The 23,546-nt window shown below is 37.8% G+C and overlaps 1 protein-coding gene across 2 annotated transcripts in view; it reads left to right on the top strand.

The window, feature by feature from the left end:
• The window catches only part of UNC80 (unc-80 homolog, NALCN channel complex subunit), a 241,679-nt gene that overhangs the window by 98,654 nt on the left and 119,479 nt on the right, over nucleotides 1–23,546 (top strand). For both annotated transcript variants that reach the window (XM_029225347.1, XM_029225346.1), the window contains exons 23-25: nucleotides 6,754–6,966; nucleotides 10,318–10,453; nucleotides 20,043–20,176. In XM_029225347.1, coding sequence (XP_029081180.1) covers nucleotides 6,754–6,966; nucleotides 10,318–10,453; nucleotides 20,043–20,176 — 483 coding nt within the window. The remainder of the gene's footprint in view (nucleotides 1–6,753; nucleotides 6,967–10,317; nucleotides 10,454–20,042; nucleotides 20,177–23,546) is intronic.

The following is a 23,546-nucleotide window of genomic DNA, read 5'->3' as shown; positions in this document are numbered from 1 at the left end:
TTATGCATACTCAGGTTTGAAGTTTGAGAAGCACTAATTTAAAGTATTCCTCCAGAGAGGCTTTCCATTTCTCTTTCTCAGGCACCTCGAAACATCACCAACCTAAGATCATTTTTTTTTTTAACATCTTTATTGGGGTATAATTGCTTTACAATGGTGTGTTAGTTTCTGCTTTATAACAAAGTGAATCAGTTATACATATACATATGTTCCCATATCTCTTCCCTCTTGCGTCTCCCTCCCTCCCACCCTCCCTATCCCACCACTCCAGGCAGTCACAAAGCACCGAGCTGATCTCCCTGTGCTATGCGGCTGCTTCCCACTAGCTATCTACCTTACGTTTGGTAGTGTATATATGTCCATGCCTCTATCTCGCTTTGTCACAGCTCACTCTTCTCCCTCCCCATATCCTCAAGTCCGTTCTCTAGTAGGTCTGTGTCTTTATTCCTGTCTTACCCCTAGGTTCTTCATGACATTTTTTTTTTCCTCTTAAATTCCATATATATGTGTTAGCATACGGTATTTGTCTTTTTCTTTCTGACTTACTTCACTCTGTATGACAGACTCTAGGTCTATCCACCTCATTACAAATAGCTCAATTTCGTTTCTTTTTATGGCTGAGTAATATTCCATTGTATATATGTGCCACATCTTCTTTATCCATTCATCCGATGATGGGCACTTAGGTTGTTTCCATCTACGGGCTATTGTAAATAGAGCTGCAATGAACATTTTGGTACATGACTCTTTTTGAATTTTGGTTTTCTCAGGGTATATGCCCAGTAGTGGGATTGCTGGGTCATATGGTAGTTCTATCTGTAGTTTTTTAAGGAACTTCCATACTGTTCTCCATAGTGGCTGAACCAATTCACATTCCCACCAGCAGTGCAAGAGGGTTCCCTTTTCTCCACACCCTCTCCAGCATTTATTGTTTCTAGATTTTTTGATGATGGCCATTCTGACTGGTGTGAGGTGATACCTCATTGTAGTTTTGATTTGCATTTCTCTAATGATTAGTGATGTTGAGCATCCTTTCATATGTTTGTTGGCAATCTGTATATTTTCTTTGGAGAAATGTCTATTTAGGTCTTCTGCCCATTTTTGGATTGGGTTGTTTGTTTTTTTGTTATTGAGCTGCATGAGCTGCTTGTAAATTTTGGAGATTAATCCTTTGTCAGTTGCTTCATTTGCAAGTATTTTCTCCCATTCTGAGGGTTGTCTTTTGGTCTTGTTTATGGTTTCCTTTGCTGTGCAAAAGCTTTGAAGTTTCATGAGGTCCCATTTGTTTATTTTTGTTTTTATTTCCATTTCTCTAGGAGGTGGGTCAAGAAGGACCTTGCTGTGATTTATGTCATAGAGTGTTCTGCCTAAATTTTCCTCTAAGAGTTTTATAGTGTCTGGCCTTACATTTAGGTCTTTAATCCATTTTGAGCTTATTTTTGTGTATGCTGTTAGGGAGTGATCTAATCTCATACTTTTACATGTATAAGATCATTTTTTAACTCTTTTTGGGTACAAGGAGCATGAAAGTAGTGCCCGTTCTAGTCCAAACTTATATGAAAATGTGGAATTTTGATTAGAAATTCTCATTTAAGACTTTTTCTTCTTTTCCTTTTCTACCCAGAACCAAGACTAGTCATGCAAGCTTACTTCTGTGGGGTAGATCATTTTATTTTTCATGCAGTAAAAGTGACACGCACGTGGGATATTGGCTTTATATAGGAGTGTATGGCCTGATTTCACACTCCACTTTGGACCCAGACATTTAATTTGTGGCCCATTGAAAACCCATACTCTGGTCTTGCCATAGTCAGTAGAAACCCTTGGGGCATATATTCCTACACTAGTTCACACCTTTCTCCCTACCTTCACCCCAGAATTGTACTTTCTTGTAATTTCTGCTCTCCAGTGGTCTATCATCTCATGTTAGAAACAAAAACAAAATGAAAAAAATTGGGGTATTTATCTAGCATTTTTAGGTGTCTAAACCAAAAGATATTTGTCTTCACACCTAATCTATCATATTGTCAGAAACAGGAGTCCTCATTTGGTTTTTAAAACACTTACCCAAGATATTAGCATGATCTGAGTAAGTGTTAAAAATGACTACCCCACCAGACTGTGTACTAAACAATAATGCCTGCCTCTAGCCTGACATCTGAATCATTTCTTTTGCCCTCAGCTACTGCAGAAAGGGGCAGGGACAGAGACAGCCTGTCAGTTGCTTAATGATCTCAGTCAGGCAGAGAATTCAGTACAAGCTAAGTAGTAAATACTGAGTCACAAGCACATGCCCTCTAGCAAATGAGGTTCCAGTGTACACGAAGAACAACAATAACTGCTTATTCCCAGTGTTTTTAAATAAATAGGTATCTTGCATCAGCAAGAACTTTATACTTTATTGTAAGGCAATACAAATAGTATGTAATTCCCCAGGGACCACCATAAAATATTCACTTTTTAAAACCAGTTAGTTCCTGTCCTGTGTTACGAGTTTTCAGGATCAGTCAGTGTTTCTTCTCACATAATAAGTTTAGATACAGTCCTTCAGGGAAAGGAATGTATTGCAGTTATAACCTTCAATTAACCATCATATCTTGGTAACAATATTTTCTAGGTCCCCAGGCAAAATAAAGCACAGCTGTTTGAATTAGTATTCTAGTTCTCTTCTTTACTTTCATAAAGGAAACATTCAATATACATAACGATCTTATAAAACGCAGGAAAATGCCAAAGGAAGTCAAGGAAAATTAGCTTGATGCTTGAAGTTTTCTAGCTGTAGAATGTTAGAGAAATCCATGCTGCATAATGCATGACATTTTCTAATTTTAACTAGACAGCTCTGTAGCCATTGCAGAGAACACCTTACATAAAACTGAACCATATGAAATTGATGATATTCTACTATTTTTGACCTTCAAACTTAGAAATTCCATAAGGTTCAACCTAACATTTTATCTTCCTAGTTAAAATTGATTCTTGCTTGTCTGGGAACTATGAAGTTATGACATAATGGAATTGAAGCCACTCTGTGGTGTTCTATGGAACATAAAAAGGTGATCTGTCAGACATATTAATAAAAAGGAATTTAAATATGCCTACTTTTCATTTAGGACCACCAGCAAAATTGGTATACCAGTGGTATCAAATTTTGTTTAGATGTTCACTTTTAACTATGCCTCTGATACTCTGTGGTTCTTTTCATCCATGCAGCATTCTTCTGATGCATTTTTCTCCATTTGTGCTGTGTTTCTCTGTGATGTGAATTCATCCTTATCCATTCTGTCATGCCTCCATTTTTCACTGCTTCTTCAGGTTGCACTGAGCCGTAAGGGGTAAGCTCCATCAAAAGAGGGAAAATTGAATTTCCTTTGAGTCCAGGAAGAATCCTTTGTCTAAGGTATTCTATAACCCTGCTCCTAAAATCAGTACTTTCTAACTTACACTTTGAAAGGAACTTATAAGGAAAATAATTCCCCATAGCCACACCCACACTAGACTGCCTTGAATACTCTTCCACACACACTGTGAAGTTGATACTTGTTGCTAAGTATCTTCTACTAGGATTCATAGTTGAGTACTTAGCTTTGTACCGCAGCAGTATCCTCTGTTTTCTGTACAGTAACATACACACTACAATATCCCAGAAATTGGTAGTACTCAGTGCCATCCCAAGTGTGCTTTCACCTACCAGGTTTATGAGGCTTATAATAAGAAGGCAGTATTTAAGTCACGCTATGTCATCATCCCTTAATTCGAACAGTGACATTTCCAAAAGTTACTGGGTTTGATCCAATTTACATGGATCAAATTTATCAGATAATAACCAACCCTCCCTTTAATGTTGTGCTGTATGGTTAATTAATGGGAATTATTTTGATAATCTCAATTCTATTTCCCAACTTAGATTAGGATTTCTTAGGGCCGGTAACTGATGATGTCTGGGTTTTATCATAAGAAGCTTTTCAGAGCAGAGAATTAAAATTTCTTTTCATTCAAAACACCTTGAGCTTCCTAACCAAATAAAAACATATTTTCTAAAGAAGGCAAGCCAATCGACATAGGAAACCTTACATAGCACAATTTGGGTTTTTTATTCATCTTCCGTTAGTCCTCTCAGTGCCATCTAATAGTTAAGAGCAATTAAAGGAAAAAAAAACCCACCTCTGCCCCATACATTTGAGTTAGGTTAAGTTTTACCCTTGTTCGTCATGAAGGAGCCAGGGTTCATAACATAATGCTATTCCAGCAGTGTTGTTTCTGTCTTCCCATCATAAAGCAATGAATCCCATTGTTTTTTATTGGAAATGTGTCAAAATGTGACAGGCTAAAAATAAATTTGCATCACTCGCCTTGCCCTCCAGACTGGCGTTCGTTTTTAGAGATAGATGTTCCAGCCTTTTCCAGATGCAGATTAGCATAGCTGAGATGTTTAGTAAAATGAATATTTAATACAAGAAGAGAGTATAGATATTTAGTCGGTATATTATGGCACCACAGTAATGATAGGTTTGATACAGAAAGTCATCTGACCCTTTGCAATCTAAAGTCTTTCTATCCCTGTGACCTGCTGCCAAGTCTTGGCACCGATAGTTTCTCATCATCAGTGTCCATCTTTTATTAATGATAGAGCCTCACCATTGTGTTTATCTTGTATTTTGCTTTTTCACATAGATTAACTTTGTCATGGCAATACAACATATGCTTTGTAAAATTAAGTCCCAACATAAATAAATTTCTTATTAGAATTCTTGATGGTTTCATTTAAGTTTTAGACAATGAGAAAATGCTTAATGGGCTAACTTACTTGAATCATCCAGGGTATTTGAGATAGTGTGGTACTCCACAGTATGAAGTAGCCAACTCTGCCTGAAGAACGAAGGGATTAAGGAAGGCTTCTTGGAGGAGGTAACTAAACTGAAGCTTAAAGTGGGAATTTTCCAGATGGAAAAGGGGCTTAAAGGCTCTGCAAGTCATGGAAACAACACATGGAAACGTATGAGATGTCATATCTGGGAGACTGACCAGTTTGACATAATTGGACCACAGAGCACTTGAGATGGGGATAGAGAGAGAGGTGAACCAAATAACGAATGTCAGTTATCTTTATTCATTGATGACTAAGGTAGATTGAACCTATAATATATTTTAAATGGGAAAATGATGTGATTATACATTTGTGTTTTAGTAAATAACATTATATGACATTATTGTCTCTTTTGTTTTTTTTAATTTTTTGGCTGTGCCGCACGGCCTGTGGGATCTTAGTTTGCAACCAGGGATCGAAACTGCACCCACTACATTGGGAGCGTGGAGTCTTAACCACTGGACCGCCAGGGAAGTCCCAATTGTCCCATTTGTAAACAGTGACTTTCTACATGCATTCTAGAAATCATCTTTTCCCAAGGCTTATATGAGTATAAATTAAGACAATGTAGATACCAAAGAGGAACTAGTACAGATCTGGGCATGAGAGAGACCTGAGATTGAATCCTGTGTCGATTTCTTCCCAGCTATATAATAGTGGAAAAATTATACCTCATTTTAAAAAAATATTAAAATAAAGATATTGTTTCACAGGGTTGTTATGATAATTACAATTTATAAAAACTTATTGGCGCATATTGATATTCTCTGTATATTAGCCCCTATTTTAACATTATGGATCGATGGATTGTTAAGAATGCTATTGCTTGAACGATGAAAACGGTTTCAATTTGAAAACGTGCTTACTAAGCAACCTATGGTTATTAGGTAACTGAGGTGATAGCTAATATTGTGATGTATATTTTTTTAACTGGCACAAATGAATTTTTGATGTATGTACTTTTTGTGACCTGTTGACCTATGGGAAACTTCACACTCCTTCCCTTATTATTATCATTTTTTTTTTTTTTGGCTTATAAAGAATTCAGTAGATATCTCACTCTTACCAGTTTCTGGGTATCAACTAAAAGCTGTTTCTTTTATTTTTTCAAGCACGTCTTGACAAGATGGAGCCATATTTTTATTTTCCTGAACAAATGCTCTATTTTTCATTTATCAATTAAGCAGTTTCCTCTTTGTCATTGTCAATTGAAACCATGCCTATTTGAGCAGAATTTGGTCTGTTGTTTATGAAAAATTGGGGAAAGAGACTAACTCAATCTAATTTATTTATTTATTTGTTTGTCTGTTTTCCATTTCAGGCCCCATTTTATTCTCTGTTTTCTCTCACAACTCAGCCTAATGTAATAAGTTCTTCCTTTTCTTACTAGGCAAAACGAGGGAGCAGTTGCACTTGCTTGGAGCTTGTGGATGGTCCTACATAACAAAATCCCTACTGACACCTTTGGTTAACATACGATTAGTTCTAGAAATTGAATATGTGTTTGCATCATGTTAATTTTAGGTTTAAAAAAAGCATCATATTTAAAACCTTCTGATTAAAAATTATTTCACACTTAAATCCCAGCTGTCTCTGAAATATGCAAAGAGTCATGAAATTACTGGATATTCTCCAAAAGGAGAAAACTAAACTCAGAAACCTACTTAAAATGTCTGATTTTTCAATACCCAAATTTGCCTTCATGGATTCATTTCCCAGATTTCCCACTATTATTGTAACCATGCTAACGCTACCCTGGGAAATATGGCTAAACTAAGTCAAAATACGGAGACGAAAATAAACTAAGAGTATATAGTCATTCAATTTAAGTTCAACTTCATTGTTTGTTAATCCTACATTACTCTTTCCTTAACAACCCTACTCAGGAAGCGCCTGTAGTAGCCAGAGCAGCGCTGTTCCTGGAATGTGCCCGTTTTGTTTACCGCTGCAACCGTGGCAACTGGCCAGAGTGGATGAAAGGGCATCATGTGAATATCACCAAGAAAGGCCTTTCCAGGGGACGGTCTCCCATTGTGGGCAACAAGCGGAACCAGAAGCTGCAGTGGAACGCTGCCAAGCTCTTCTACCAATGGGGAGACGTGAGCTTTTGATTTTCTTCTATAAAAATTAGGCTGAGTGAAGTGAAGAAGTTTTGTGTTTATGTTTCTTCATTTGTTTGGGAGACAGTTTATTGAGTATCCGTTATGTACCAGGCACTGAACAGAACATTTCAGGGGAAAATAAGTGTAATTCATTTAATCTTCCCAGTAAATCGACAAAGTTAGACATTATTATCTCTTCTGTCTCTTTTCCTGGTCCTCTGCCTCTTTCCTTCCTATAAATGTACATTCTCAGCATCTCTTATAATTGCTTCCTGTATATTCTGCACCAGGATTACATTTATTCCTGTATTTTCAACTGTTAGCTGTATGCCAGGGGCACACACTTCTCTATCCATAGCACTCTTTGGATCCCCGACCGGCATCACCAACTGTACTTTGGAGGCATTCACTCAATGTCCTGAAACTCAGTCTGACCAAAATAAAACCCTTCTCTCCATTTAAACACACCCCCATCTTGAATTTTCTATTCTTATTGATAGTACCACCATCATCTAAGATGACAGCCTTGAACATATTCCAAACCTTCTTTTCTTATTGATTCCACCTCTTCCATGTCACTGATGCCCTTTTAGGTCAGAACTTCATTACTTCTCATCTATATGATGAAAGCATTTTCCTATTTAGTCTCCTCCCACAATCTCCCCTCATCTGACCCATCCTACACACTGCCAGTAAAATCATCTCCCTTTGGCGTAGCTCATCTAAAAGCAGAACATTCGTACTTATCTTCCAGCCTCCAGACTTGCTCCCTCCAATTCATTCTTCAAACTGCTGTCAGAGTGATTAGGCTAAAATGCAAATCACATTATAGTGCTTCAGGGGCCCTCCTTTTCCCTTGGGATAAAACCCAAACTGCTTAGCCTGGCATTGCTGCTCTCTCCACAACCTTTGTTCAAATCACACCAAGATTATGGATGATAAAGGCAAATGAGCTAATGTATCTAAAAAACATTTATCTCAATGCTTTGCATCTAAGAGGTGTTCAATAATAATGTTATTATATTAATTCTTGCAAGCAGGGTATATGATTTTTCTGTGCATTGTTAGGCAGCTATCACAGTGTTCCTCGAATGAGTGATAAGGTTCTCCCCCACTCAGAAAGTACCTTTCATCCTTCTTCAGAACGCAAAATGAAGTCCAGCTTCATGAACTGTAGGATCTAGTCACAATCTACCTTTCCAAGCCCTCAGGCACATTATTTCCTCTCACAAAATTGTGCTTCAACCAACTGGCTTATTTGTCAGTCTGAACATGTCAGTGCATTTCCCTGAATATGGATCTTTTGAAACTCTCCATCCGGAATATCCACTTTTCCCCTTCCCCATTAGCCTACACAGCAATTCTTCAGAATCTACAGGAATGAAACTTTGTATGATCCTCTGAGATGAATCTGATTTCTCCATATTCTAATAAATAAAGTGCTTTCAGTCTTTTACACGACTGTTATTTTGGTATGTTATTACCACCCCAATAGACTGTAAGCTCCTTGAAGTAAAGAGCAAGACACAGAGTCAGATACCCTATTTGACTCCAAGTTCAAGGTTGCTGAGCAACCTAGAGCAAGTCTTTCAACCTAACTTTCCTAAGTGCCAAACAATGATCCTTCTTTATGAAGGTTTATAATCTACTAGGGCACATTAAACAAAGATACTGATGTACTATAACAATTTATTCAACTTTATTTTTACTTAATACGTAACAAATTACCTCACCTAATAAATATTTGATGAATGAAAAAGGAATAAACATATTCCCAAGGCACTTTTCTGGTCTTAGAAGAGACAGAGAGCACTAAATTATTATTTAGGTATTTAGTGTTATCCCAGACAAGTTCATTTTTTGAGCAACCTTTTAAGCTTTATGAACTGTGGGTTTAGCTTAAATTGCTTGGTTTCAGCATCCTGGGAGGATCGATGTAGATTTTTTTTTTCCCCTGTGAATCTCACTATTAAATCTGCTGGCTCCACTCCAGACTCATAATTCCACATCTCCTTCCTTAGAGAGGATTTCCAAAAGAGTAGCATCAGGACAAGGCTTTTTGTTGAGGTGGTGGTTTTTGCTTTTATGTTTTGTTTGCTTAAAACTTCTCAGGTTAGCAGCTAAAATTTTAGGATGCTGTGATATTTTTCTACACTGCTTTCTTTCTCCTTTTTGTGGTTTTTGTTACTCCCCACTTAATTCCAGAGTTTAAGCAGACACCTTTGTTTTCAGATAGCCAAGACGTTCAAACAACTTGTGTTTTTATTTAAAGTGTTCTGGACATATCTTTGTCAGTTTCCTGTAGTGAATCTAATCTCTTGCATGCCCAGAATGTAGTAACTTTTCTAAATATTTGAAAAAGATGATATAGGAAGAAAAAAGAAAAGTAGCTGGAATTTTGCTCGTATTAATGCACAGAGTAACCAAACTGTCAAATTCTATGTTCAGTGTTCATTTTAGCTTTTTGACTCTCTTTCTTAAGCATGCATCTCCTCTTTTGTTGCATACAATTTGTCATTGGAATGTAAAAGGAATTAGATGTAGCATATTTTGTCGTTTCATTTGGAAAATTCCTTTTGGTAAATCAGACAATACTACATGATGATTCAGAAGAACAGATAGTAAGTACTGGTTTTATGAATACCTTGTAAGAGCCAGTATTGCCTATGTGCTGACTTACTAAAAATCATATTTCTAATGTTGATGTTGGGTAAACTATCAAAAGAATAATATTTCTTTCTCATTCATAGTGTATCATGGAGGGGGGGAACAAAGTCTATAAGAAAGTCATTGATTGCATATATGATGACAGATACAAATAAAATTGCAGTTCCAGAATTCATGCCAATCTCCAAGCTCATTAGCATGATAGTGCCTTTCTCATAAAATAGCATAATCAGAAACAGTCTGAAGAACTGTGACTTCTTATTTTTTACTGCAGCAAAATCCTTCATTAGAAACAACTGCAAAACAAAACAAACAAAAAAACCTGACAAACAACAACAACAAAATCAACCGCATACTCCCTTATGTGAAACCTATAAAATAGATGACCTTTGAGGAAATAGAAATATTTTCAGAAAATGTTTTGTATGAGAATCAAAAATGCCATTCCATTTCCTAAAAGTCTTTAGACACAGTGACCTTAGAGATAGCATCAGTGCCTTCCCTCTCTGGGTTCCCACATTGGGAAATGAAACATGGTGGTAACAACACTGTGGCAGACAGAGGAGGCTTATGCTGAAAATCATTCCCATTAATCGGTTGCTGGTGACCTCTGTAATGTGAGAGCCTATTTTACAGTCTGACGTATCTCATGCTGTTTCATTCTTCTTCTCTTCGTGGTAGGCAATTGGCGTCCGGTTGAATGAGCTGTGCCATGGGGAAAGTGAGAGCCCAGCCAACCTGCTGGGTCTCATTTATGATGAGGAGACCAAGAGGAGACTGAGAAAGGAGGATGATGAGGAAGACTTTTTAGATGACAGTAAGGAGACTCCCTTTACTACAAGAACCCCTGCTTGTAAGAACCTCTGCTTTAGGAGCACGTAATATTTCTCTTTCCTCTTTCACATTCTTACCACCTTCCCATGTCTCCCACTGCACCTTCTCCCCTATTCCCTCTGCATGGATGTGAGCATGTGCATAAAGCCACACAAAGAGAGAGCAGGAACCAGAAGGAGAAGACTGTAGACAGGGGCAAAGATTTGGCAATATGGAAAACTCACTGCTTTGAAGTCTCTGACTCTTAATATTGTAAATACGAAGATCAGTTTTAGGCCTACTTGAGAAAACGTAGTTGTGCTGCCCCAGAAGAGGGCTGGTCAGGGTTTGTATTTTATTACTGCTCTTGGAGTTTTAAAAAAGGGTTAGACCTGAGGGAGACCTTCAAGATGGTGGAGGAGTAAGACGTGGAGATCACCTTCCTCCCCATAAATACATCAGAAATACACCTACATGTGGAGCAACTCCTATAGAACACCTACTGAACGCTGGCAGAAGACCTCAGACCTCCCAAAAGGCAAGAAACTCCCCACGTACCTGGGTAGGGCAGAAGAAAAAAGAAAAAAGGGAGACAAAAGAATAGGGGTGGGGCCTGCCCCTCTGGGAGGGAGCTGTGAAGGAGGAAAAGTTTCCACACAATAGGAAGCCCCTTCACTGGTAGAGGTAGGGGTGGGCAGGGGGGACGCTTCAGACCCACAGAGGAGAGCACAGCAACAGGGGTGCAGAGGGCAAAGCAGAGAGATTCCTCCACAGAGGATCAGTGCCGACCAGCACTCACCAGTCTGAGAGGCTTGTCTGCTCACCCGCTGGTACGGGTGGGAGCTGGGAGCTGAGGCTTGGGTTTTGGAGGCCAGATCCGAGGGAGAGGACTGGGGTTGGCTGTGTGAACACAGCCTGAAGGGGGCTAGTGCGTCATGGCTAGCCGGGAGGGAGTCCGGGAAAAAGTCTGGAACTGCCTAAGAAACAAGACACCATTGTTTTGGGGTGCGCGAGGAGAGGGGATTCAGAGCACCGCCTAAATGAGCTCCAGAGACAGGTGTGAGCCATGGCTATCAGCGCGGACCCCAGAGACAGGCATGAAACACTAAGGCTGCTGCTGCAGCCACCAAGAAGCCTGTGTGCAAGCATAGGTCACTATCCACATCTCCCCTCCTGGGAGCCTGTGCAGCCCACCCCTGCCAGGGTCCTGTGATACAGGGACAACTTCCCTGGGAGAACATACGGTGTGCCTCAGGCTGTTGCAACATCATATCAGCTTCTGCCACTGCAGGCTCACCCTGCATTCCATACCCCTCCCTCCCCCTTGCCTGAGTGAGCCAGAGCCCCATAATCAGCTGGTACATTAACCCCGTCCTGTCTGAGTGAAGAACAGTTGCCCTCAGGCGAGCTACACACAGAGGCAGGGTCAAATCCAAAGCTGAACCCCAGGAGCTGCGCGAACAAAGAAGAGAAAGGGAAATTTCTCTGTGCAGCCTCAGGAGCAGTGGATTAAATCTCCACAATCAACTTGATGTACCCTGCAACTCTGAAATACCTGAATAAAGTTCAGGACATTGGTCTACGAGAGACCTCCCGGTTCCACATAATATCAAACAGCGAAAGTTCTCCCAGAGATCTCCATCTAAATGTGAAGACCCAACTCCACTCAACGACCAGCAAGCTATGGTGCTGGACCCCCTATGCCAAACAACTAGCAAGACAGGAACACAACCCCACCCATTAGCAGAGAGGCTGCCTTAAATCATAATAAGGTCTCAGACACCCCAAAACAAACCACTGGACACAGACCTGCCCACCAGAAAGACGAGATGCAGCCTCATCCACCAGAACAGAGGCCCTAGCCCCTCCACCAGGAAGCCTACACAACACAATGAAGCAACCTTAGCCAATGGGGGCAGACACCAAAAATAACGGGAAATATGAACCTGCAGCCTGTGAAAAGGAGACCCCAAACACAGTAAGTTAGGCAAAATGCGAAGACAGAGAAACACACAGCAGATGAAGGAGCAAGGTAAAAACCCACCAGACCAAAAAAAAGAAGAGGAAATAGACAGTCTACCTGAAAAAGAATTCAGAGTAATGATAGTAAAGATGATCCAGAATCTTGGAAATAGAATGGAGAAAATACAAGAAACGTTTAACAAGGAACTAGAAGAACTAAAGAGCAAACAAACAATGACGAACAACACAATAAATGAATTAAAAATTCTCTAGAAGGAATCAATAGTAGAATAACTGAAGCAGAAGAATGGATAAGTGAACTGGAAGATAAAATAGTGGAAATAACTACTGCCGAGCAGAATAAAGAAAAAAGAATGAAAAGAATTGAGGACAGTCTCAGAGACCTCTGGGACAACATTAAATGCAACAACGTTCGAATTATAGAGGTCGCAGAAGAAGAGAAACAGAAAGGGACTGAGAAAATATTTGAAGAAATTATAGTTGAAAACTTCCACAATATGGGAAAGGAAATAGCCACTCAAGTCCAGGAAGTGCAGAGTCCCATACAGGATAAATCCAAGGAGAAACATGCCAAGACACACATTAATCAAACTATCAAAAATTAAATACAAAGAAAACATTAAAAGCAGCAAGGGAAAAACAACAAAATACATACAAGGGAATCCCCATAAGGTTAACAGCTGATCTTTCAGCAGAAACTCTGCAAGCCAGAAGGGAGTGGCAGGACATATTTAATGTGATGAAAGGAAAAAACCTACAGCCAAGATTACTCTACCCAGCAAGGATCTCATTCAGTTTCGACAGAGAAATTAAAACCTTTACAGACAAGAAAAGCTAAGAGAATGTAGCACCACCAAGCCAACTTTACAACAAATGATAAAGGAACTTTTCTAGGCTGGAAACACAAGAGAAGGAAAAGACCTACAATAACAAACCCAAAACAATTAAGAAAATGGTAATAGGAACATACATATCCATAATTACCTTAAATGTAAATGGATTAAATTCTCCAACCAAAAGATGCAGACTGGCTGAATGGATACAAAAACAAGACCTGTATATATGCTGTCTACAAGAGACCCACTTCAGACCTAGGGACACATACAGACTGAAAGTGAGGGGATGGAAAAAGGTATTCCATGCAACTGGAAATCAAAAGAAAGCTGGAGGAGCAATTCTCATATGAGAGAAAATAGACTTTAAAATAAAGACTATTACAAAAGACAAAGGACACTACATAATGATCAAGGGATCAATCCAAGAAGATATAACAATTGTAAATACTTATGCACCCAAAATATGAGCACCTCAATACATAAGGCAAATGCTAACAGCCATCAAAAGGGGAAACTGACAGTAACATAATCATATTAGGGGACTTTAACACCCCATTTTCACCAATGGACAGATCATCCAAAATGAAAATAAGTAAGGAAAGACAAGCTTTAAATGATACATTAAACAAGATGGACTTAATTGATATTTATAGGACATTCCATCCAAAAACAACAGAATACACTTTCTGCTCAAGTACTTATGGAACATTCTCCAGGATAGATCATATCTTGGATCACAAAGCAAGCCTTGGTAAATATAAGAAAACTGAAATCATATCACATATCTTTTCCGACCACAACACTGTGAGACTAGATGTCAATTACAGGAAAAAATCTGTAAAAAATACAAACACATGGAGGCTAAACAATACACTACTTATAACGAAGAGATCACTGAAGAAATCAAAGAGGAAATCAAAAAATATGTAGAAGCAAATGTCAATGAAAACACGATGATCCAAAGCCTATGGGATGCAGCAAAAGCAGTTCTAAGAGGGAGGTTTATAGTAATACAGTCTTACTTCAAGAAACAGAAAACATCTCAAATAAACAACCTAACCTTACACCTAAAGCAATTAGAGAAAGAAGAGCAAAAAAACCCCAAAGTTAGCAGAAGGAAAGAAATCATAAAGATCAGATCAGAAATAAATGAAAAAGAAATGAAGGAAATGATAGCAAAGATCAATAAAACTAAAAGCTGGTTCTTTGAGAAGATAAACAAAATTGATAAACCATTAGCCAGATTCATCAAGAAAAAGGGGAGAAGACTCAAATCAACAGAATTAGAAATGAAAAAGGAGAAGTAACAACTGACACTGCAGAAATACAAAGGATCATGAGAGATTACTACAAGCATCTATATGCCAATAAAATGGACAACCTGGAAGAAATGGACAAATTCTTAGAAAAGCACAACCTTCCACGACTGAAGCAGGAAGAAATAGAAAATATAAACAGACCAATCACAAGCACTGAAATTGAGACTATGATTAAAAATCTTCCAAGAAACAAAAGCCCAGGATCAGATGGCTTGTCAGGCGAATTCTGTCAAACATTTAGAGAAGAGCTAACACCTATTCTTCTCAAACTCTTCCAAAATATAGCAAAGGGAGAAACACTCCCAAACTCATTCAATGAGGCCACCATCACCCTGATACCAAAACCAGACAAAGATATCACAAAGAAATAAAACTACAGACCAATATCTCTAATGAACATAGATGCAAAAATCCTCAACAAAATACTAGCAAACAGAATCCAACAGCACATTAAAACGATAATACACCATGATCAAGTGAGGTTTATCCCAGGAATGCAAGGATTATTCAATATACTCAAATCAATTAATGTGATAAACCATATTAACAACTTGAAGGAGAAAAACCAGATGATCATCTCAATAGATGCAGGAAAAGCTTTCAACAAAATTCAACACCCATTTATGATAAAAACCCTCCAGAAAGTAGGCATAGAGGAAACTTAACTCAATATAATAAAGGCCATAAATAACAAACCCACTCTCAACATCATTCTCAATGGTGAAAAACTGAAACAATTTCCTGTAAGATCAGGAACAAGACAAGGTTGTCCACTCTCACCACTATTATTCAACATCATTTTGGAAGTTTTAGCCACAGCAATCAGAGAAGAAGAAGAAATAAAAGGAATCCAAATCAGAAAAGAAGAAGTAAAGCTGTCACTGTTTGCAGATGACATGATACTATACATAGAGAATCCTAAAGATGCCAACAGAAAACTGCTAGAACTAATCAAGGAATTTGGTAAACTAGCAGCAAACAAAATTAATGCACAGAAATGTCTTGCATTCCTGTACACTAATGATGAAAAATCTGAAAGAGGAATGAAGGAAACACTCCCATTTACCACTGCAACTAATAGAATAAAATATCTAAGAATAAACCTACCTAAGGAGACCAAAGACCTGTATGCAGAGAATGATAAGACACTGAGGAAAGAAATTAAAGATGATACCAACAGATGGAGAGATATACCATGTTCTTGGATTGGAAGAATCAACATTTTGAAAATGATTATACTACCCAAAGCAATCTACAGATTCAAGGCACTCCCTGTCCAACTACCAATTGCATTTTTCACAGAATTAGAACAAAAAATTTTACAATTCGTTTGGAAACACAAAAGACCCCGAATAGCCAAAGCAACATTGAGAAAGAAAAACGGAGTTGGAAGAATCAGGCTCCCCGACTTCACACTATACCACAAAGCTACAGTAATCAAGACAGTATAGTACTGGCACAAAAACAGAAATATAGATCAATGGTACAGGATAGAATGCCTAGAGATAAACCCACGCACATATTGTCATCTAATTTATGACAAGGGAGGCAAGAACATACTGTGGAGAAAGGACAGCCTCTTCAATAAGTGGTGCTGGGAAAACTGGACAGCTACATTTAAAAGAATGAAATTGGAATACTCCATAACACCATACACAAAAGTAAACTCAAAATGGATGAAAGACCTAAATGTAAGGCCAGACACTATCAAACTCTTAGAGGAAAATTTAGGCAGAACACTCTATGACATAAATCACAGCAAGATCCTTTTTGACCCACCTCCTAGAGAAATGGAAATAAAAACAAAAATAAACAAATGGGACCTCATGAAACTTAAAAGCTTTTGCACAGCAAAGGAAACCATGAAGAAGATGAAAAGACAACCCTCATAATGGGAGAAAATATTTGCAAATGAAGCAACTGACAAAGGACTAATCTCCAAAATTTAGAAACAGCTCATGCAGCTCTATATCCAAAAAACAAACAACTGTATCCAAAAGTGGGCAGAAGACCTAAACAGACATTTCTCCAAAGAAGATATACAGATTGCCAGCAAACACATGAAAGGGTGCTCAACATCACTAATCATTAGAGAAATGCAAATCAAAACTACAACGAGGTTATCACCTCACACCAGTCAGAATAGCCTCATCAAAAAATCTACGGACAATAAATGCTGGAGAGGGTGTGGGGAAAAGGGAACCCTCTGGCACCGTTGGTGGGAATGTAAATTGATACAACCAGTATAGAGAACAATATGGAGGTTCCTTAAAAAACTAAAAATAGAACTACCATAGGACCCAGCAATGCCACTACGGGGCATATATCCTGAGAAAACCATAATTCCAAAAGAGTCATGTACGACAGTGTTCATTGCAGCTCTATTTACAATAGCCAGGACATGGAAGCAACCTAAGTGTCCATCAACAGATGAATGGATAAAGAAGATGTGGCACATATATACAATGGAATATTACTCAGCCATAAAAAGAAACAAAATTGAGTTATTTGTAGTGAGGTGGATGGACCTGGAGTCTATCATACAGAGTGAAGTAAGTCAGAAAGAGAAAAACAAATACCATATGTTAACACATATATATATGGAATCTAAAAAAAAAAAAAAATTGTGAAGAACCTAAGGGCAGGATAGGAATAAATACGCAGACGTAGAGAATGGACTTGAGGTCACGGGGTGGGGGGAAGTGTAAACTGGTATGAAGTGAGAGAGTGGCATGGACATATGTACACTACCAAATGTTTAAATAGATAGCTAGTGGGAAGCAGCCTCATGGCACAGGGAGATCAGCTCGGTGCTTTGTGACCACCTAGAGGGGTGGGATAGGGAGGGTGGGAGGGAGACACAAGAGGGAGGAGATATGGGGATATATGTATATGTATAGCTGATTCACTTTGTTATAAAGCAGAAACTAACACACCATTGTAAAGCAATTATACTCCAATAAAGATGTTAAAATAAATAAATAAATAAATGTTAAAAAGTGGTAGAGCAAATAAAATTAAACGTGAAAAGCTTCTCAAATCCCTGAAATATTTTATCAGAGTATATTATAATATTTAACATGAAATTAAAATATTAAGATTCAGATTATTAGAACTGTGAATGTTTGATGTATTGTACTTATTTATTAAAAGTATAATTGAGTCCCATCATAGACGAATAGAGACGAAGAGATTCCTGAACCTCCTTCTCAACACCATTTTGTGCATATGTGTGTTCTATACCATACAAGCTTGTGTGTATGTGTACCACTGCCTTTTATGGAATATCAAATGTCAGGACAGTTTTGGAATTAATATTGTTATCTGATGAAGACATTGAAGCCTCTACCTTTTGACCTTTCTTAGTGGTTTCAAGTTCAGACTCCCTGATGATGTCTTATGGATTGTCCTTAGTTAAGTGATGCCAAACCTACTTCATCCTTAGAGGCATGAAATGTAAAAGGATGGCTAGAATATAACATTGGACAGAACTATATAATAATAACAGAAAACATATTGTCTTCTTTTCCACTTTCATACCAGTAATATTTTTTTTGCATTTTTCATCATTTTGCTCTTCCTTAGCCCATATCAAATCAGAGAAATCTTCTTGACTTAGCTGTTGACAAAATACCAAATTCTGACATTAGTCTTTTAGCGTAATGATGGAAGTTGGCCCCAAAGATTCCCTCAAGTTCATAAGAGTCTAGGCTATCCTAGAATGACTCATAGTATTGGGTCTGATTTGTAAGAGGACTTGAAGATTATCCAGAAATCACAGAACCTAGTTTAAGCCTGCCAGGAGATATCCCCAAACTGCCCTGGATCTCCTAGGGGTCCTTCAGAACAGAGAAGAGCCAAAGCAACCTTAGATGGATGTATCTTCATAGGCCAAAATGATCTCAAATCTCCATGAGACCACATAAGTATCATTGGCCAATATGGTATGCATGGTATATTAGTTTTTTGGTGAGGTTATTTATAAGTCAATACTCGTTCATTATAACAGAATATTTCAGATGATAATTATGAGAGAGCCTGGACTAAAACCAAGCTCATCGTCTATAGGACTGACAAGAAGAATCTAAGTGATATCCTCAAGATTGCAAGGACAGATCTGGAAGTTTATACTAAATATCTAGTGTTCAATTATTTTTTAAAAACAGTTGCAATCTAGGCAATTTCTAGAGTCATGTAGCCTCCACGGACTATAAGATTGGAATGTCTGCTTTAGTTCCATTTTCAAGTCAATACATAGCTCATTTTGCATTTTAAAAATAATTGTGGTATAAGTATCAGTCTGGAAATTCTAGAGGAGTTTGTTGTTTTCATTCTTAATAAGAGACAATGTTCCCAGCCACATAGTACCTCTGTAGAAAATATAATGGTTTTCATGGAGAAGAAATAGCCAGATATCTTCAGAAAGACCATAATTCTACCTACTATCAATATAAACCATGAATTATATATTATATTCAATTAAGAAAGCCAAATAGGAAGTATTTTAGAGATATTTTTAGGAAGGTTAATATGTAACGATATAATGATTGGTGATAAGTTGAGTCATTGGAAATAGATAACTATTTTGTTTCTTTTATGAGAGGCATGACTTTGGTCTTCTTTTCTGAACACTGATAAGTAATCAATATATTTCTCCATGATTTGTGATGTCGTGTATCTGAGACCTATACCTGAGGATTTAAAAGTCTCTGGTGTCACCTTGGCCATTATCTGCCTTTAGAGCAAAATCCATTTGTTGGTCTATGGTGGATGCAATGTTTTACTTATTCAACGACTGGTGTTCTTCAAAGCAAAGGAGAATATTTGCGTATTCTAGTGTAGCTGTTCCTTAATATGACAGGCTAACTTGTATAAACAGTATAATAGAGGTGACCAAGTAAGTAATCCTAGTTTATGCTACAGAAACACATCTGGGCTAAAGCTGAAACAACTTCACTGCTCTAAGAACATCAAGACAGACGTCTCTCACAAAGTGAGCTGACAGGATTTTTGTAGTTCCAAATCTAGTTCACGGCTCTGTACCTTGTCTAAATCTGATTGAATAACGATATGAAAATCTGGCAGGACTGCTTTCTGTTTCTGTTTTCATTAAAAGGCTTTCCGGTCTAGTGGAGCTGCATTTTGTTACTCTATGATACCTTGAGGAGAATAATTTAATTCTTATTGATTGACATTTTAATACTGAGGCATTCATTATAGAATTGCAAAATGGAGCAAAAGAGAGGTGTATTGTAATGCATAGATTATGCTAAAGGGACCGGGTAAATTGAACATGTACAGGAAACATCCTCATTTGCAGTTTCATTTTGGACATGTATAGGTAACATTCTCATATGCAATTTGATTTTACACATGTGTAGCTATGTCCATCAAACTGTGCCTCTCTATTTTTTATTGGTTTGTTTGCTTGTAAAAGAACTCTTTCATTCCATAGGTACTGTGAACCCGTCTAAATGTGGCTGCCCCTTTGCCTTGAAGATGGCAGCATGCCAGCTTCTCCTGGAGATTACCACCTTCCTGCGAGAGACCTTTTCTTGCCTGCCCAGACCACGCACTGAGCCTCTGATGGTACGTAAAACATATTAATAATGAGGCTACTTGGAGAGTCCAACCATGTGGCTAGACTTTGAGTATTCACAGTTTCCTCAAATACCAAATGACCAAATGTATCGCATAGTTTAAAAATTCAACCAAGGGATTTTCATATATAAAAAGAAAATCTCTTTTATCTATTAAAAAAAAGAACTAAAATTGACCTTGAAATCACTAAAGATGGTACCACTGGGTAAGATGTTTGATTGATCACTGTCAGTTAACCTAGGAATGTCTGAGAACCTCCAGGTTCCTTTACTCTGCAAACTACGAGTTTAATGGCCAGCATTTTCCAGGAATCACTGATAGATTTTTTTTTGCATACTAACAACTCATAAGTTCATGTGCCTCCAATGAATTTTCTCATTTAAACTAAGGGCGAAAAGACTCAAGTCTTTAGCATGTAAATGCCTCTGAACATATATTTTATTTCTGCAGTATTTCTTGTGGATACAGATAGGCAGAGAAAGAACATGTGTGCATGCACACACGCACGCGCGCATGGAAACACACAGACACAGGCACACACACATACACACACACCCCTGTACCATCAGGGTCTGATTTATTTAACTTAGGATACAAATTCTAACAAAAGCCAGGAGTCATCACAGAGCATTTGGGACAGAGGCACACCTCAGAGCCCATTTTCCTTGGCCCTTTGTTCCCTAACAGGCACCAAGTTTCCGGTGGTTCTTTTGTCATAGGCATTATCCAACTAGAGCTGAGGAACCAAATTCTCTTCTTTCCCCCTTTACACAGATTTACACTATTCAACCAGAACAGTTGGTACACTAACAATCTGTGTGGTTCCATGTAGGTGAATTTTACAATCCACCAGCTCTCCTGCTTTTTTGACCAAACTCAGCAGGAACAAGGCCATAACCTAGTTCCAGAGGGCAGGTAGGGGAGGGAACGGGACAAAAAAGTCAGTGCTCTGGTATTCCTGAGCAGTGCCTCTAACTCTGATTTTCCAATGTCTGGACAGCCTGTTTCCTCACACTCTAAAACATAAAATGGAAATATTTATAGGTAAAATATGTTTTCAAGAGAAACATACCGACATGTGGCCTGTGAAACTGCACCCTTTAAATACTGAAAAAGAGAGTTCTTCTTACTGCCCTTACTTAATTTCATGTTATCCTGAACCTTGATTTTTCTGAATTGTCACCTTCATTATTATATTGAGACTATTCTATAAAATCAAATCAAGGCTGCCACTTAACACGTGTTTAGTTTAAAGTCAAGTCTGATCTGTAGGCCTCTGTCGGTGTTATTCTATCAACATTCTAATTGTATCAAAGTCTTCATAAAAGCACAGAAACACATCTACTTTTAAATTTACAGATTTTTAACGGTCACCATTTTGACCTATTATGATTTTAAAACATAAGAATCTTGAAACTTGAGTCACTTATTTTTGTTCTTTCTTTCATCACTATAAAGCTATAGTTTAAATATTCCTTATTATTGTAACACATTTCATTTTTTAAGAAAATTAATCAAATCTTTTAAAAATGACTGTGTAATCAACTGGCTATCTAGGAGAAAATGCCAAGGAATTAAACTAAAACAGAGGCTGCGGTCATTCAGTTAATAAGAGGAAATTTTTCATTGCCTTTAACTAGGTCTCACAAATCTTTTATTCATTAAGCTAGGATTTTCATTGTCAAGTATAGGTTCATATATTGGGATGTGACCTTTATAAAATAAATGGGAAAGATGCTTTCTCATGTTTAACCTATCTAACTACAGTTGATGATAAAGAAAACTCAAATCACATTTTTTTAACTATTGTAGAAAAAACAGTATCATAAAACTTTTACCAACACAGAAACTATAAATGCTTGAAATATTTTTTTAAGAAATTGTACTAAATGGTGAATCTAAGAGGCTAAGCATAAATACCATCAAAATGAAATATTCTAAAGTTTTAACAAAGCACTTGCTGTAAGAGTATTTATAGATCTTTGGGATGTTTTATTCAGTAACATTTTTAACAGCAGTAAAAATAAATAGCTACCCTAATGTACAGAATAATAAAAGTATAAGCCAGAAAAATCACATTAGAAGCTATAAATATCCTGGGATCTGAGATTTGAAGATGGGAGAAGATAGGGAACATAAACTTTTCTACCAAGAAAAAGTCTTTCTGATAGAAATGTCATAAGGCCATTTGCAAGATAAAAGAGATTTCCCTGTGAAATATTTGTTTGCTTGAAAAAGTCCTAGTTATGGGCTTCCCTGGTGGCGCAGTGGTTGAGAGTCCGCCTGCTGATGCAGGGGACGCAGGTTTGTGCACCGGTCCGGGAAGATCCCACGTGCCGCGGAGCGGCTGGGCCCGTGAGCCATGGCCGCTGAGCCTGCGGTCCGCAACAGGAGAGGCCACAACAGTGAGAGGCCCCTGTACCGCAAAAAAAAAAAAAAAAAAAAAAAAGTCCTAGTTATATCCAAAGTGTGGAACAGAAAGCAAAAGAGCCTAAAATACAATAACTAAAGGTTAATTTGATAGGGTCAGGAAATCTCAGGAGACCACTCACTGGTTTGGTGGGGAATGACGGTAAGAGAAAAGGAAAAATGATATCAAAAGGGTTTAAAATGTTGCTAAAACCATATTTTTACCAACTTAACAAATTGTTTCCCAGATAGATCCCTGGATGCAACTTAATGTGTTTTTCCCCCCAAAAAAACAACTTCTGGTAGCATTTTTTTCACTCTTTTTGTGAACCATACAAATAATATCTAAAAAAGGATACCGTATTTTACAATATTTATCATAAAAAGCATAGCAATCAATTTTTCTCTGATTGTTAACTTCCAAACTTGAAAACAAAGAAATATTTTTTAGATAATTTTGTCTATAAAACTGCTGGTCTGTTAAAATGTTTTCCTGTTGAATTAGTAAAACCAATAACTGATGACCAAGCAATATGGAATTAAATTAATTCCCATCCAACGCCAAGACGAGTCCATAATAATAAAGTAAAAGGCAGTAAGGAAGTCTCTGTACATCTATATTCACTCATTAGGGAAAACAACATATTGGGTGCTTTTGTACAAGATTGTGCTAGAAGCTGTACCAACTGTATCAACTGGATTTAACAAGTCAGGTTATAAATAATACACTGCTGGATTCCAAATGCTCCTAAAGTTAAGGAATCAGAAGCAAAGCACAGTTCACATATATGAAGAGTGGACTGATGAATATTTGAGAGTAAGGCTGTGAGCAAGGTGGTGTGATGGATGCAGAGGTGGGAGTGGGGGTGATGCAGAGATGACTATGTTGTAACAGGAGAACCAACACGTAAACAACACACTTAAGAAAGGAGCAGAGGGCCAGGGTTGG

This window comes from Monodon monoceros, unplaced genomic scaffold (assembly GCF_005190385.1).
Source record: "Monodon monoceros isolate NGI ecotype Baffin Bay Population unplaced genomic scaffold, NGI_Narwhal_1 Super_Scaffold_16, whole genome shotgun sequence".
Classification (NCBI taxonomy): domain Eukaryota; kingdom Metazoa; phylum Chordata; class Mammalia; order Artiodactyla; family Monodontidae; genus Monodon; species Monodon monoceros.
Note: the sequence above shows the minus strand (reverse complement) of the source record. Positions and strands in the feature narration are given on the sequence as shown.